The sequence below is a fragment of the Arabidopsis lyrata genome, assembly GCF_000004255.2.
Source record: "Arabidopsis lyrata subsp. lyrata unplaced genomic scaffold ARALYscaffold_4, whole genome shotgun sequence".
Taxonomy (NCBI): Eukaryota; Viridiplantae; Streptophyta; class Magnoliopsida; order Brassicales; family Brassicaceae; genus Arabidopsis; species Arabidopsis lyrata.
This window is the reverse complement of record NW_003302552.1, coordinates 20097127-20113195: the sequence shown is the minus strand read 5'-3', so window position 1 is coordinate 20113195 and position 16069 is coordinate 20097127. Positions and strand designations below refer to the sequence as shown.

General features: G+C 38.2%; 2 protein-coding genes across 2 annotated transcripts; both read left to right on the top strand.

Annotated features, from left to right (window-relative positions):
* The first annotated feature begins 8669 nt into the window (after window positions 1–8669).
* On the top strand, window positions 8670–10793 carry LOC9317830 (haloacid dehalogenase-like hydrolase domain-containing protein 3). Its single transcript, XM_002881718.2, has 6 exons — window positions 8670–9193; window positions 9466–9572; window positions 9845–9953; window positions 10045–10206; window positions 10308–10481; window positions 10573–10793. Exons 1-6 carry the CDS (start codon window positions 8819–8821, stop codon window positions 10600–10602), a joined length of 957 nt encoding a protein of 318 aa, XP_002881764.2. The 5' UTR covers window positions 8670–8818; the 3' UTR covers window positions 10603–10793.
* A 1077-nt stretch (window positions 10794–11870) lies between these two features.
* Window positions 11871–13287, top strand: LOC9317829 (transcription factor bHLH100). Its single transcript, XM_002881717.2, has 2 exons — window positions 11871–12321; window positions 12621–13287. The coding sequence occupies exons 1-2, from the start codon at window positions 12040–12042 to the stop codon at window positions 13065–13067; spliced, it is 729 nt and encodes a 242-aa protein (XP_002881763.1). The 5' UTR covers window positions 11871–12039; the 3' UTR covers window positions 13068–13287.
* Window positions 13288–16069: the final 2782 nt, after the last annotated feature.

Genomic DNA, 16069 nt, shown 5'->3' with positions numbered 1-16069 from the left:
ACACTACATTTCAATACAGAAATGTTGGTTTTGTTTTTTGTGTGGTCCAAAACCCATAAATAAGAGTTGAACGTTGAAAGCCATATCAAGCGTCGTGAGTTTCAAACAGCTAAACTCTTCACTGAGGTTCCATGTGTAAATGCCATGCTCTCTACATAACATATGGTGCTTACACGTGTCCAACAGTAGTCACAAAGTCCTTCTCTTGGACTTCAAACCCACCGTTCGAAATGATAATGTTAGCTTCTATACATTCCAAAAACAATCGCACAATCCCAATTCAAACTCTCCTTTCTTTTGGAAATATCACTAAAACTGATCTAAATGAAAAAGCAAAAAACAAAAAAAGGATTAGAAGCAGAAAACCAAAATGAACCGACCGGTATAGGCGATGGAAGTGAAATACCACTACTTAGACCAAATTCAACATTTATCTGACAAAATAACCTAACCAAACCATTTCTAAGCAAGAGAAGAGGCTGGCATATTCATTATACCTTTCTTTTCTTTTTCTTAAACTCTTTTTAGAAATGGGTGTAGAACGTTTAACGTTACTACGTTAGACACTCGAGTTCAGAGGGATCTTCATTTACTCACCTTAGCTAAGGCGTTTCATCTATTTTCCGAGTTCAGTGATCCCTTTTGAACCCTTGATGTTCTTCTTATTGTTATTTTACTAAATTAACTTTTTAAGTAAACGTTGATGCACTTGATGAATAAAACAAAGAAAAATTTGATTGGAAAAGAAAACACAATCATCCTAGCATTTCGATATGTTTCTGTTATAACGTATATCATGCGTGATTAAAATTACAAACCTTAAACAAAAATAAGGTATGATAAGAAACTACTCACTGTCGAACTATCATTTTTTATGAATCGAGAACCGGTGTCGAGCAACACGAGAAAATCACTTTATATATTACCACCGCTTGGTTTATTTGATGGTTTAGTCAAGTACGATCCTATGACCTTACTTGGAAGATTTTAACACTTTCATATGAGTCAATATTTCGCTTAGCATATAGGTGTACGTAGTGTACTTATGTATACCAAGAAAATCAAGAGAAATTCTGGGCCGTCACCAATATGGATATATAATAAGACAGGCTTACTAGGCCACTGAATCTCCATCTTATGAACTATCTGAAAACTACTTCAAAGCGTATGAGTTTAACAAAATTTATTGATCTCATTCTCATCTAGCTAATAATTCACCACCAAAATTTCAAATCAATATAATTTTGACGAGTAATATATATATATATACAAGCGTTTAACAATCCTATAGAAAACTTTAGTAAACTACAGATCATGTTTATACGGTTTTTTTTTTCTTCTTCTTCCACAATCCATGTTTATGCGTTCTATAACTCTCTATATGGGATAAAGAAGTCATAGACTAAATGCTAGCCACAAAAAAAACGTATTTCTTTTTTATTTTAGTATCATAAACATTAACAAATGTAAAGTTGATAGCTCAAGCGGGTTGAATCGAGAGTCATGTTTTAGAGTAAAACGGATAAAATCTTAAGTTTTAGTGGAAAATGATAAATTCACATGTTATTGATCTGGTCCAACAAAATATGAGTGTAAAGGAAAACTTCTTGATTAAAAGAAGAAAACAGTAACAGCAGAAAGCATATGCTTTAATTTAATATAAAAAACAAAGTTCTGAAAATACATTGGATTTGTAAATTGTAACGTCGTTTTTGAACATTAGAGCAATGACACTCACAAATAGGCGACGCTCCCGAGGAACCCCGTCGTCCCCTTCCCGAACCCTAGATCTGTAGTTTCAGCGGCTACTTCCGGCGTTTTGGCTCCGATTAACCGGCTTCTGGTGTCTCCACCTGTCTTCTCTGCTTCTTCAAAGGCTTTTCTGAGGCTCATTCCAGAAAACCAGACCTCAGAATTTCTTTCGCCACCGACGATCTTCTGCTATGTCGCGACGTTCCTCTCCCCCGGGTTGGGATAAGGCTAAAGATGTCCAGATCCGACCTCCGAAACCACCGAGAGTAAAGGCCCCAGCTTTCGACAACTCTGAGCTTATGCGAAGACATGCTCTCACAGCCATTGGTAGGCTGACAAATCCGATGGAGCAAAAGGTGTGGTCGCTCATCCCTTTCCTCGCCGACCACTGGAAGTTCTCCTCCCGTCCAATTGGTGCAGATCTGGGGAATGGTCTTTTCCAGTTCCAATTTGCAAATGAGAAGGATTTAACGACGGCCTTGCGAAACCAGCCATACCATTTCTCCCAATGGATGGTCATCTTCCAGCGATGGGAACCCACTATCGACAGATCCTTTCCTTCCCAAATCCCGTTTTGGATTAGCGTCCAAGGGATCCCGGTTCACCTTTGGTCCGAAGGAATTCTGGAGAGTATTGCTAAGCAAATCGGGCATCTGGATAGATCTGATGTCTCTCCAACGTACTTCAGAATGAGGGTGATCATTAATGGTTTGAAACCGCTGGTCATGAGTACTATAGTGGAATTTGCTGATGGGAGCGAGCTAGAGGCGTTCCTAGTTTATGAAAAACTGCGCAACTACTGTAAAGCATGTTATATGCTGGATCACTCGAAGGAAAGCTGCCCTCTTTTGAGTAGAGAGGCTTCAAAAAGATGCCTAGATTCCCATTCTGTTCGCTTCTGTGACAGGAAGGAGGCGGAAAGCTCTCATTCTGAGGCTGAGAGGAGAGTGTCAGGAGCTTCAGATAGCTATTCACGTTCAAGACGGAGAGACTCTTCCCCTTTGAGATCCTCCCAACATAGATCCGGCCACCAAACTGAAAGATCTAGAAGGTTCCGAGAGTCAGGAGGTGCTTTCAGAAGAAGGGATGAAAGTGAGTCTCACAGGGAGCTCTCTAGAGCTGACTCCTCAAGAAGATCTGACTCCTATTCAAGTCGTGACCTTAGATCATCTCTTTCCAGGAGACAGAGTGACTCTGTACACTTACAGTCCCATCGACGTCGATCCCCTTCACATAGTTTTTCCAGACCAGAGAACAGATCAGTTCCTGCCCCTCTTGATAAAGGTAAAGGGAAAATGCAGGATTCTCTCCCAGGATCTGATGCTACCACGAGCCAGAGATTGGATGGCCTCAACCCGGGTTTCCCTTTCTCCTCTTCCTCTTTAAACACCAATGCTCCTATCCCGGCGCAGGAAGCCCTTGATACTGCTATGGGGGAACTGAGAGAAGTCATGTCTCAATATGCAAACTGCCCAGATCCAACGGAGAGTGCTGCTAGAAGAGCACGTGTGAGACAAGCTGAAGAACTAGAAGAGTTTGAAGAGACTGCAGAGCAAATGGTTAGAGCTACCCTCCCAGTTAATCTGATCCCCTCCACTGAGAGCTTTGCTGAGGAAGGGATCATCAGCAGCGAGAGAATTCCTGCCTCACAACGCCTTGGTCCTACCAATGTTGAGGTGGGGGTCCCAAGTATCAGAAGAAGGACTACTGGTAAAAAGAATCTAGGAAGACCTCCGAGTAAAAAGGCTAGCCCTTCAAAGCTGGTTGGAATAAAGTCGAAGAAAAAGAAGTTTCTTAACCAGCAAACTATTCCTTTTCCCCGGAGAAGGATAGATATGAAGCAAGCTCCACCTTTGGAGGAATCTCCTAACCATCTTTCTGAAGATCCTCAAGCAAGAGCCCCTCCCCAGGAAAGTCAGCAGGGTTTTCGGCTTCATCAAAAAAGGCTCACGTAGATATACTAAGCTGGAACTGTCAAGGGCTGGGGAATCCCAAGACAGTCCGGCGGATAAGGGAGATCCATCAAAAGAGATCCCCTGATGTTATCTTCCTCATGGAATCAAGGAACCCGGATGCTGTGGTGTACAAGAAATTGGATTTCTTGAAGGATTTCAAGTCGTTTTTAGTCTCCCCTCAGGGACATGGAGGGGGAGGGCTAGCTTTGTTCTGGAAACCAGAACTGGAGATGGAAATTATTTCCTCCTGTGAAAGTTTCATCGATGTAAGGCTAAGGCCCAAAGGATCTGAGCTGTTTGCTACATTTGTTTATGGGGAGCCAGATCAGACCAAGAGAAGGGAAGTTTGGGAAACACTAAAAGGTTTAGCAGAAGGCAGAGGTGGCCCCTGGTTTCTTACAGGGGATTTTAATGAAATCTTAGACAATTCGGAGAAGACTGGAGGTCCCCTAAGAGCTGAGAGCTCCTTTGTAGATTTCAGGTCTTTTATGTCAGAGGCTGGACTGTTTGACATTAAACATTCAGGTAACCTTCTTTCCTGGAGAGGGGTTAGACATACTCATCTAGTTAGATGCAGACTGGACAGAGCAATGGCAAATGCGGCATGTTTTGATGTGTTCACAAGAGGACGCTGTGATTATATGAAGTTTGAAGGGTCTGATCATAGACCATTGTTTACATACCTGGGAATTGAAAAGAAAAGGAGGAAAGGTCTATTTAGGTATGATAGGAGACTGAAAGAGAATGAGGAAGTGCTTTCCCTCATTGCTGAAGCTTGGAATGAAGATGCTGTCTCAGTGGAGGATAGATTAAGTAACTGCAGAAGAGTCATCATCCTCTGGACAAAGGAGAAGCAGAAAAATAGTCAACTTGAGATTGAGAGACTAAAGGAGGCTTTGGAGCAGGCAATGGTAAGCCCTATCCACGATGATCTCCTCCTAACCAGCATTAATGCAGACCTGAATGCAGCATATCTGGCTGAAGAAGCCTTTTGGAAACAAAGGAGCAGACAAAACTGGCTTTGTTTAGGAGATCAGAATTCGGGGTTCTTTCATGCTGTAACAAAGAGTAGAGCCTATCAGAATAGCTTTACTGTGCTGGAATCTGATCAAGGGGAGAAAGTTTTTGAAGATGAGCAGTTTGCGTCCATCATCTCTCAATGCTACAAAGACCTATTTACTTCCCAACTTTCCTGCCCTGCAGAGGTTATGAGAATTGTGGAAGAGGCTGTAGCTACTAAAGTCACTGAGGAGGATAATGCTTCCCTCACTAAGGACCCGTCCTCACTAGAAATCAAAGAAGCTTTATTTGATATTCACCCAGGGAAAGCTCCAGGCCCGGATGGATTCTCAGCTTGTTTTTTCCAAACCAATTGGGAGACAGTGGGAGAAATTTTCACAAAGGAAGTCCAAAGCTACTTCAGTTCAGGCCTCCTTCCAGCCTCCATCAACAAAACTCACATTAGATTGATCCCCAAGATTCAAGGTCCCAAAAGGGTGTTGGACTATAGACCTATTGCATTATGTAATGTGATCTACAAGGTCTTTTCAAAGGTGCTTACTAGGCGGCTGAAGGTAGTCCTCTCCCCCCTAATTTCAGAGAACCAGTCGGCTTTTGTTGCAGGAAGAGCCATTTCTGATAATGTGCTTATCACCCATAAAACCCTTAACTTCCTCAAGACCTCTGGCGCTAAGAAAAATGTGTCAATGGTGGTCAAAACCGATATGTCCAAGGCCTATGATAGACTGGAGTGGCCTTTTATCAAAGCAGTTCTCCTCAGGAAAGGCTTCCACCCCAAGTGGGTAAATTGGGTCCTCCAGTGTGTGACAACAGTTTCTTATTCCTTCCTAATTAATGGTACACCGTTGGGAGAGGTTATTCCATCAAGAGGAATTCGACAAGGGGATCCCCTATCCCCATATTTGTTTATCCTCTGTGGTGATGTTCTGTCAGGTCTCTGTGAAAGGAGCCAAAGAGAAGGCAAGCTACAAGGGATTAAAGTAGCAACAGGGAGTCCCAGAATCAATCACCTGCTGTTTGCTGATGATACAATGTTCTTCTGCAGAGCTAAAGCAAAGGGGTGTAAGGAGCTGATGAATATTTTGGCTAAGTATGAAACGGCTTCTGGGCAGTTAATCAACAAGCAAAAATCTTCAATCTTCTTCTCAAGGCGCACTTCTCTGGAAACCCGAAGAAATGTTAAACATTGGCTGCAAATAGAGAAAGAGGGAGGAGTGGGAAAGTATCTGGGGCTGCCTGAGCTGTTTGGGCAAAAGAAGAAGGACTTATTTGCCTCTATTGTGGACAGGATCAGACAGAAAGCTGTCTCGTGGAGCTCTAGGTTCCTTTCTAGTGCTGGGAAGATGGTGATGCTCAAGAGTGTGCTCTCTGCCATTCCCACTTATGCAATGTCCTGTTTTCAACTTCCGGTGTCTTTATGTGACAGAATTCAGTCTGCTTTAACAAGATTCTGGTGGGACAAAAATGATCAACAAAAGAAGATGTGTTGGATTTCTTGGGAGAAGATGGCAAGACCAAAACATGTAGGAGGCCTGGGTTTCAAGAATGTCAAAGCTTTTAATGTTGCCTTGTTGGCAAAATTAAGCTGGAGGATACTCAAAAATCCAGAAAGTTTGCTGGCAAGAGTCCTTACAGGTAAATATTGTTCAGCTGAAGGCTTCTTGGAGACAATATGCCCCAAGACAGCTTCACATGGGTGGAGGGGAATTCTGCTTGGGAGAAACCTTCTTAAGAAGCAGCTTGGATGGTCTTTAGGCAATGGTGAAGCAGTGAGGCTGTGGGATGACCCGTGGCTGTCTCATGAGAAGCTCCTTCAACCTGCTGGACCCGCTCCTTTTGATTCAAAAGATTGGAAAGTCAAAGACCTCTTTCTGCCAAATTCTGTTGAATGGAATGAAGATCTGCTAGATATGGTCGTTCCAGTTCATAAGGAGACCATCCTTACAATTAAACCCAGCAGATCTGGAGGTCCAGATAGGAGAGTGTGGCTGCCTAATAAGGATGGAGTGTATACCACTAAGTCAGGGTACCAAGTGGCTTATCAGGAGGAGTCGTCGGGCCTCCCAACTCTTCAAGATCCTAACTTCAAGTGGTATGATTTGGTGTGGAACCTCCTATGCTCCCCAAAAATTAAGTTGTTCCTGTGGAAAGCTTTGAATGGTGCAATCCCCTCTGGAGCACAGCTGGCCACAAGAATTCCATCTTTTGAACCTTCCTGCATTAGATGCAGAGACATTGAGTCCACTAATCATATTTTGTTTAACTGCCAATTTGCTCAGAAAGTGTGGCAACTGGCGCCTTTGGAAGGTATGGACTCCTTTCCTGTTTTCACAGATGTAAGCTCGGGCCTGCAATGGATCAAGCAAAGAAAGACGCTCCCTCCAGTGGGATTGGGGCACTGTACTCTATTCCCTTGGATTTGCTGGACCCTTTGGACCTCTAGGAACCAAAGGGTTTTCTCTAAAACTTGTTTTGGTGAAAAAGAAATCATTCTGAAGGCAATCCAAGATGCCACAGAGTGGCAAAGGGCACAGGAGCAAAACCTGAAAAAGATTTGCAGACAGCCTGATAGGACTATCCCTTTAAAGAAGAGTCCTCTTACCCTGGAAATCCATACTGATGCCTCCTGGAATAGGGCTTCTAGGGCAGCGGGCTTAGGATGGACTATGTCGCCTCTAGGACGTTTACTAAGGAAGAACTCGGCTCTTTGTGAGCATGTCTCCTCTCCGCTAGCTGCGGAAGCTTTAGCCGTCCGTACGGCTCTGCATTCAGCATCTTCTCTGGGTCACCAGGATATTCTGCTGTTCTCGGACTGTCAAGTCCTCATCAAAGCAATCGCGTCTCTGTCCCTCCTTGTAGAAATTCATGGAATCATGGTGGATATTTTCGATTGTATTAGTCGTTTTAAGTTCTTTTCTTGCTGCTTTATCCCCAGAGCCTCCAATGTTGTTGCGGATGGATTAGCTAAAGAAGCTCTCGCTGTGTATTCTCAAACTTTTGATTAATACGAAGCGGTTTGACAAAAAAAAAAAAAAAAAAAAAAAAAAAAAGAGCAATGACACTCAAAATTCTCCAAAATGGGTCCAATTATGGATTTCTGTTTCCTTATCATCAGACTTTTCTAATCTTCTTTAACATCATGATGTCTTTATATCACATACGTCTAAAGGATTCAATATATATCCAAAAGAAATACTAAACCCAAATCTGAATTTGTTCGTTCTTCGATACGAAATTAATCGAAAAGCTCATTAAATAAACCAAAACAACCAGATATATTTTGGAATATTATTTAACAAATTTTGTGGAACTGAACATTTCCGTTAGCCACCTCGGTGAGTTCGGCCTTATGCATAAAATGGCCCAAAACTATACTCTTAAATTGTGTGGGCCCGTTTGTCACTCTAAGCCACATATTTCTAAAGAGGTCCCTCTAAAATCGACCGTTTATTCATTTATATCCTTATATTACTTTCCATGGCACATAATTGGTCAGGGCCCAATTATATTGCCCATTTTTTTCTTTTCATGACCCTTAATTTTATCCAAATGAAGCATACCGTTTTCCCACTAAATAATAATATCCTCTCGATATGAAAATAATACAAGTAAACTAAACTAGTTGTATGCATTCATTCCTTTTTTTTATTGGCTAATTTGATGTTTCAAAATGATTAATATATCATCAATCAGACAAGTAGAGAAGTTTGTATTGTTTAAGAATGCATGTAAAACACCCATCCATTATCAATCATTACTATAATAAGATAAATAATTCTGATTGAAAAAGATAAATCTATTTTACTTTATTTTAAAGAAAAAGAAAGAGAAAGCTATACGTTTTGTGTCAAAAACCATTATTTTAATCTGGATCTGAACTTTAAAAACAAAAATTCAAACACTACCCCTTCTTTCATATGATTATATAAATACGCATATGGTTTAAAATTAAAATTTAAAGAGTGTAACAATTGTTATTTAAAATAAAAATGCCACATCATCAGTTCCTTTGATTAGCGGATGGATAGGGTAGAAAAACTGTAAGACGGATAATAATATGAAAGGGTATAAACGTAATAACACATATCTTTATGGGTAATGCGTTAAAGATTCTCCTTCTCCTTTATAATCCCGAGAAGAAGCCGAAGACAACGGAACAATCAATCAATCACAGAGAGAAGCTAATGGCGTTGTTAAGAATCAGGAAGGCGACGACGACACTTCTCTATTCCGGTGGGACGGATCGGATCGCGAGAACCGGAGCATTGCTGAGCCGTTGGATCTCCTCTGCTTCGTCATCTTCCGCTGTTGTGGCGGAGGATGAATCTGGTGGGATTTACGGATTGGGAAGTGTATTGAAGGAGTATGAAGATTATAGGAGATCTCTCTATGGTGAGATCACGCATAAGGCTTTGCTTGTTGATGCTGTTGGTACTCTCCTTGTTCCCGCTCAACCTACGGCTCAGGTCTCTCAATTTCTCTGTTTTCTTTGTGATTCAACGGTTGAACAAATGTGATTCGAAAACTATGAACATTTTGAGGATCGATGTCTGATTCTGAGTAAGGTTAATCAATTTGAAAGCGATTGATGCTTAAGTGTTTGAATTTTGTTTATGTTGGAGATGTGTGAGATGCTTGAATCTCGTGTTATTTATGATCTCTGCTTGCCCCTAGAAGATTTGAATTGGAGTTTTCTGTGTGTAGATTCTAAGTTGTGTTATGGATTCTGGTTTTGTAGATATACAAGAATATTGGTGAGAAGTATGGAGTGGAGTACTCGGAGGCTGAGATACTTACTAGATACAGAAGAGCTTATCAGAAACCATGGGGTGGATCTCATCTTAGGTACGCTTATCATCTTCTTCCTCTTTGTGTTTCTTCTACTCCAAGAAAATCACCACTAGTCAAAAGGTTCTCCTGTGGGCTGTGGTTCTATTTGTTTGTATGACAAAATCTAATACTTGATCGTGAATATGTCTCTAGTGATGCATATCATGTTTAAAACTGACTCTTTGGAATATACATTTGCTGTAGAATCTCTGTGGGATTCATAAATGTCTTCTGCTTAAGAGCGATTTGGTGTGTGGTGTTCTTGATTTTTGATTCTTTATTTGCAGATATGTAAACGATGCGAGACCTTTCTGGCAATATATAGTGACTGAATCTACTGGCTGCTCGGATTCTCAGTACTTTGAAGAGCTTTACAGTTATTTTACTACAGAACAGGTTTGATCTCCGCTACTACTTCTTCATATGCTTTAGGAACGCTTTTAAATTTTGGTTCTTTATCATGACATTTCTCCATATGCTTGCCCAGGCGTGGATGTTATGTGACCCAGATGCAGGGAAAGTGTTTAAGGCTATTAAAGAAGCGGGTGTGAAAGTTGCAATTGTGTCCAACTTCGATACTCGGTTAAGACCACTCCTACGTGCACTGAGATGTGATGACTGGTTTGATGCTGTAGCTGTTTCAGCAGAAGTAACATAACTTTCTTTCCTTTATATCTTTTGGTTGATGATCCGATACGTTTTGGGAGTGAGTGTGTAAATACTTAAGGTTTTTGGTTGATTGTTTCACAGGTTGAAGCGGAGAAACCAAACCCGACTATCTTCTTGAAAGCTTGTGAGTTATTAGAAGTGAATCCTGAGGATGCGGTTCATGTAGGAGATGACCGTAGGAATGATTTATGGGGAGCTAGAGACGCAGGCTGTGACGCTTGGCTCTGGGGAAGTGAAGTTACTTCATTTAAACAGGTAAAAGAATCTCTGCTTTTGCTCAAATCTTCCTAGAGTTGAAATATCATTGGTTAACTTGAAATGAATGTGTTTTTGTTTTGTTCTGCAGGTTGCTCAACGGATAGGAGTGAAGGTCTGAAGCAAAGCATGAGAGAAATGGTTCAGACATGTTCAGACTTCAGCTTTAGCTTCTTCTTTTTTTGTGATCAGTTTTGTACATTTGATTTCTCTTTTGTAGCATAATGTGTGTAATATATGTTGCCGCTAATGTAGAAAATCAGCAAACAATGTATAATAAAAAGATCAATAAAGCTTCATGATCGTTCTTAATCCGAGCAGAAGTATTGTACTGTTTTCGACATTTGCTTATATAAAGTTACAAACATCAAAAGTGACTACAATTAACATCATTATCATCAACTAAAATATTATTTCAGAACAATAGATAAAATATCATTTGAATAAGCATACAAAACCCACACTAATTAGTATTGAATAAAACCTATATATACTCAACTCCTAACATTAGGGCCTAACTAGGAGTTATCTTAGGGCCCATCTGTTTTAGAGAAGCCCATTAAGATCTTTAGATTTAACTAGAAAAATGAGGAAAATATCCCAAATATAGCCGTCTCTTTATCCTCGTCCGTGGATAGAATAGAATCAAGGCTTTTGGCCTGACCGAGATGACCGGAGTTGACTTCTGTATGTAATAAAAATGACTTTAGTTATATAGACACTACACCATATAAGATCTAGTTATTAATAAATTTAAATAAGGAATATACATTTGTTCAATATAAATAAACACGCAATGCATATGTACATGATTACTGGTTACTTACTAAATAGATATGGTTGGATTCTGGCGAAAAGCCTTAACATATTCCACGTGATTTGCTCGTGCCGCTCAATAGTCCACGTCCGCCAAACGCCCAAACCTGTGTATTCCCGTGTTTTGTTCTCAGTGTCTGTCTCTTTTCTTCCAGCTGCATCATAATACATTTTTTTTGGATTTAATGTAAGCTTTCTTAACGTACTAACATATAATATGTGTTCTTAAATAATTGTTCCTACATATTTAACTATTATTTTTTCTTAATGTTAATTTGCTTACTAAATCGAATATATCTTTTGTCATATTAGGAAAAATTTAGAGATTTTTGGTTTATACTCATACATTCGTGCAAACTATACGACATTAACACTAGCTAGTATAAACTATTATGTTATAATTAAGATTTTAATATCTCTGTAGAAAATGCATGTATCTGTAGGTCAACAGGTGATCATTCGAACATGCTCCTACTTGGGGAAAAAGTGCTCAACCACGTGTCAACGCATGTCCACTCGTGATCCCATGTATTTTAGTCTATAATTGAGTATACAATACAACATACAGAGTTATTTCTTTGTTTTTATTTTTCTTGTATCCGTGTTTGTGTATACAAACTATATAAATATAAATGAGTGAGACATAAATAATCCAACTAACTCACAAGCATAATCCCAACCGAAAACAGCTTCTAGAGAGAGACACACAAAAACAGAGTCTTTAACTATCTAAAACACAAAAATGTGTGCACTTGTCCCTCCATTATATCCCAACTTCGGCTGGCCTTGCGGAGATAATAGCTTCTATGAAAACGAAGACGTAACCAACACGTTTCTTGATTTTCCGTTGCCGGACTTGACGGTGACTCATCAGAATGTGTCATCGGAAAATAATAGAATATTACTAGACAATCCCGTGGTGATGAAGAAACTTAATCACAACGCGAGCGAGCGTGAGCGTCGCAAGAAGATCAACGCAATGTTCTCATCTCTTCGTTCTTGTCTTCCGGCCACCAATCAATCGGTAACCATTAATTCCATATTATTTGTTTATTTCTAAAATTTTGAAGATTTACTAGTTAAACGTTCAACAGAAAAAATATATATAAAATGTTTTCTTGCAAATACTAAAACTTCTTATTCATTTGCTTTCGCAATTTTGATGGTGATACAAGCAGTAATATTGTTTTTTTTTTTTTTTTTTTGAACAAACTTACAAGCAGTAATATTGTTATGTTGTGTGTTTTAACGAAAAAAAAAACGGTCCATAGTAATATAAGAAACCTGAAAGATCTGTCCTGTTTTTTTGTGTATTTCTTGCAGAAGAAGTTAAGTGTTTCCGCAACAGTTTCACAGGCCTTGAAGTACATACCAGAGCTGCAAGAGCAAGTTAAAAATCTCATAAAGAAGAAAGAAGAGCTGTCGTTTCAAATTTCGGGTCGAAGAGATCTCGTTTCTACCGGCCAAAACAGTAAGCCAGAGAAAACGATCACAAGTTATGCGTCAACAGTTTCTGCGACAAGGCTCGGCGAGACCGAAGTGATGGTCCAAATTTCATCGTTACAGGCTGAAAAATGTTCGTTTGGGAATGTGCTGAGTGGAGTAGAAGAAGATGGGTTGGTTCTTGTGGATGCTTCATCTTCAAGGTCTCAAGGAGAGCGACTCTTTTACTCTTTGCATCTTCAGATGGAAAATGGCCAGGTGAATTCCGAAGAGTTAGGTGATAGATTGTTGTACTTGTTCGAGAAATGTGGACACTCGTTTACATGATTCAATAATTCATTATTGTAATTTATTATGTTTTTGTCTCTCTTTGAAACTCGATGTTCTTTAGAATTAGTATGAACCTTCTGCCTAAGTAGGAAGTTATTTTGGCGTAAAGAAACTTTCACCGGCAAAAGTTTTGGTACGATTTGGAACTTGGAAGGATAACAACGCGTGAATGGATTGTGTGCAACGGTGAAAGAAGGTCTATTTCACTATTTGTATATGAGGATGTGTGTAGTTAGTTACACAGATCAAATATGCGGACACTAAAAATAAAAATAAAAATTGGCACATCGTCATGTCTCGGCTTGGTCAGCCTTCTTGCGTCTTTGCAGATTGGTCAACTCTCATCTCCTGGTTGTTGTCCAAGTCTCCAAACCTCTCCACCACGTTGAAGCGCATCGTTGTTCAAGCCACTGTTTTTCTTCTCTGGAAGGAAAGAAACATAAGAACTCATGACAACATCTGTGTTCCTCTTTCTTCCATCTTTTCCCAAATTGACAGAATTACCCGGGACATTCTTCTAGCTCGCAGGTACCGTAAAGGTTGTGGCCGGCTGCTCTCAAAATTGTTCTCCCATCTTTAGCTTGACTATGTAATCTTGTTGGGTTATCTCTTCTTGTATTAGTTCCTAAGACTTTTTAATATATTTTTTTGGTCTTAGAAACGATCTGTCCCAAGCACTCTGTTTATAACTTTGTTCCTTTTGATAATAAAATTCACATTTTACCAAAAAAAAAAATATTTTAAAAAAATATGCGGCCACTAATTTTCTGAAAACAATAATTTCTGAAAATCTTTACTCATTTTTGTAACTTTTTAATGTTCAAATTTTCCTTTTGATTTGGCAAAATCACATAATCAAAAACCCTTAAAACAAAAGAAAATCTTTGATGATGAAACAGTGTTTAAACACACATTATACTCGTCCCAATTATATTAAAATCACAGTTCAGAGCCTGATCTTTTTTCTTCTTTTTCAGAGCCTCCCTAATCAAAAATTAGGTGAATGATATTTTTTGGGCCTTGATTGGAAGAATAATTTTGGCCCAGTTCCTTTCAAAATATATCAAGGGGAGCAGAGAAAAATTTCACATCTACAATTCTTAATAATTCTGAAGTATACAAGCATATTTGTAATTAAAAATAATATCCTAGTAAAATACCTTATATTATGTTCAAAATTAATTTTTCCTGTCTTAAAATTTTAACATGAACAAATCTTACAATTTTAAGATGATCGATTATATTACCTAATTATGCAAATATATAATGTACAGTATGTTGTTAGAAAACAAAAAGATCCTCGAAATGTTTAGATCTTTCTTTCTAGTGTGTCTTACCATAAATTCTTTAACCAAAAACTGCAAAGGGAATAACTTTTCTGGGTCGACTGCATCAACGAAGCTGTAAAGGCCAACCAAGTTGAGAAGGAGCTGACCAAATAAAAAATGAAACTACTCAAAATAGAAAAATGTTGAAAATAAACCAAATGGTCAAATAAACACCAAAGAAAGGCCAAATCCACGGCAAAGCATATAAACCAGTGCTGTTAGATGCATTGCATCCTCCAAATTCAAAATGTATGAATAATGAAAATTTCTCAATTTCTTTTTTTTTTTTTTTGCTGGCACCAACCAACTTGCTTTATTATCTCATTTAATTCGGCAAATGCTCTATTTTATTTTCATTAATATTATCGTGTTTATATTAAATATTGTATTAGTGATATACGTTTACCATGTTCAAACTTTAAACGCATTATTGTCTATCTGCATTAAGTTATTAGGGAGCAAATAAGTTATTTTGTTTATTTCTCAAGGAGGAGAATTTATAGATTTTAGACAAAAAGGACCTCATTGGGAACTCCAAAAACAATGTACAACAGAAAAGTACATCAGCCTCCGGTCTCCGTCAACTTACCTATAATATCTAAAAAGCTTTGGGATGTTCATGCATCTACCTTTTTTCTTTGCTTGCAGTAAAATATTTCTTAAAGCCTTTATTCTTCTAGAAGTTTTCAGTACAACTAATAATAATCATGTAACTAGATTAAATTTGAACCTGTTACAGTTTACTAATTACAATGAAATCTAACAACAACAACAGATTTTCACTAGCTACTGAAATTAAACATAATGGGTTACATTAGTCTTTTTAATGTTTTAAAATCAAAAGAGTATAGGTAATAGTGAGGTTTATCATTGATAATTGCAAAATTAGTTTGTATTTCCCTTTTGAGTCAACTTTTAAAGTAGTCACATGAAATTTCTATTTGCTTCTTTATAGATCATTTAAATTCTATTCACACAATTTTATAGCGTTGTTTTAAGCAACATACCATTTATTAATACAACACATGTATTTACTACAGTAAAACTCAACTAATTTTTTTTTATTAATAAAATATTATCTATAACTTATAAGGATAAGACTGGAATTTTGTTGAAATATTTTTTTTAAAAACAAATTTTTGACGAAAAAGAAAAACAAATACAATAATCATTATAAAGAGAATGAGTAACAATTATGGTTGAAGCAACAAACACGAAAGAGAGTAAAAACAAGGCAGGAAAGCGAAATTAGTTGATTACTTGAATCAAGACATATATACATAAATCACAGCTGTGACCTGAAACCGGCACTTTGGAATCACCCTTCTTTGCACATTTCTTGACTATGCATTTATATCCTTCTAATGCAAAATCTAACTCCCTACTTAATCGTATAATTAGTCTTAACTTTTCTCGAGTGGGGTTCTATTATTTATTTATTTTCGACTTGGCCCTTTTGTTACTTTGGACAGGGTCAATAATAGGGTGTATATACACAATCATCGACTAAAAGTAAAAAAAAAGAGGTAAAATTACCACTAATCAAAACATAAAGATACTGTATACATTTTGTCAGCATAATCATAAATACCAAAAAAAAAAATAATACAATTCGTAAAATTCAACTATAAAATTTGGTAAATAATCTGGATGAGAACAAAATGAATACAT

What these genes read in the sequence shown, in the direction of transcription:
- LOC9317830 (XM_002881718.2), top strand. Translation starts at nt 8,819, where the DNA reads ATGGGTAATGCGTTAAAGATTCTCCTTCTCCTTTATAATCCCGAGAAG. An exon ending in GTTATTTTACTACAGAACAG is followed by an intron (nt 9,954 to 10,044) that starts GTTTGATCTCCG and finishes ATGCTTGCCCAG; the next exon opens with GCGTGGATGTTATGTGACCC. An exon ending in CTGTAGCTGTTTCAGCAGAA is followed by an intron (nt 10,207 to 10,307) that starts GTAACATAACTT and finishes ATTGTTTCACAG; the next exon opens with GTTGAAGCGGAGAAACCAAA.
- LOC9317829 (XM_002881717.2), top strand. Translation starts at nt 12,040, where the DNA reads ATGTGTGCACTTGTCCCTCCATTATATCCCAACTTCGGCTGGCCTTGC. An exon ending in TTCCGGCCACCAATCAATCG is followed by an intron (nt 12,322 to 12,620) that starts GTAACCATTAAT and finishes TATTTCTTGCAG; the next exon opens with AAGAAGTTAAGTGTTTCCGC.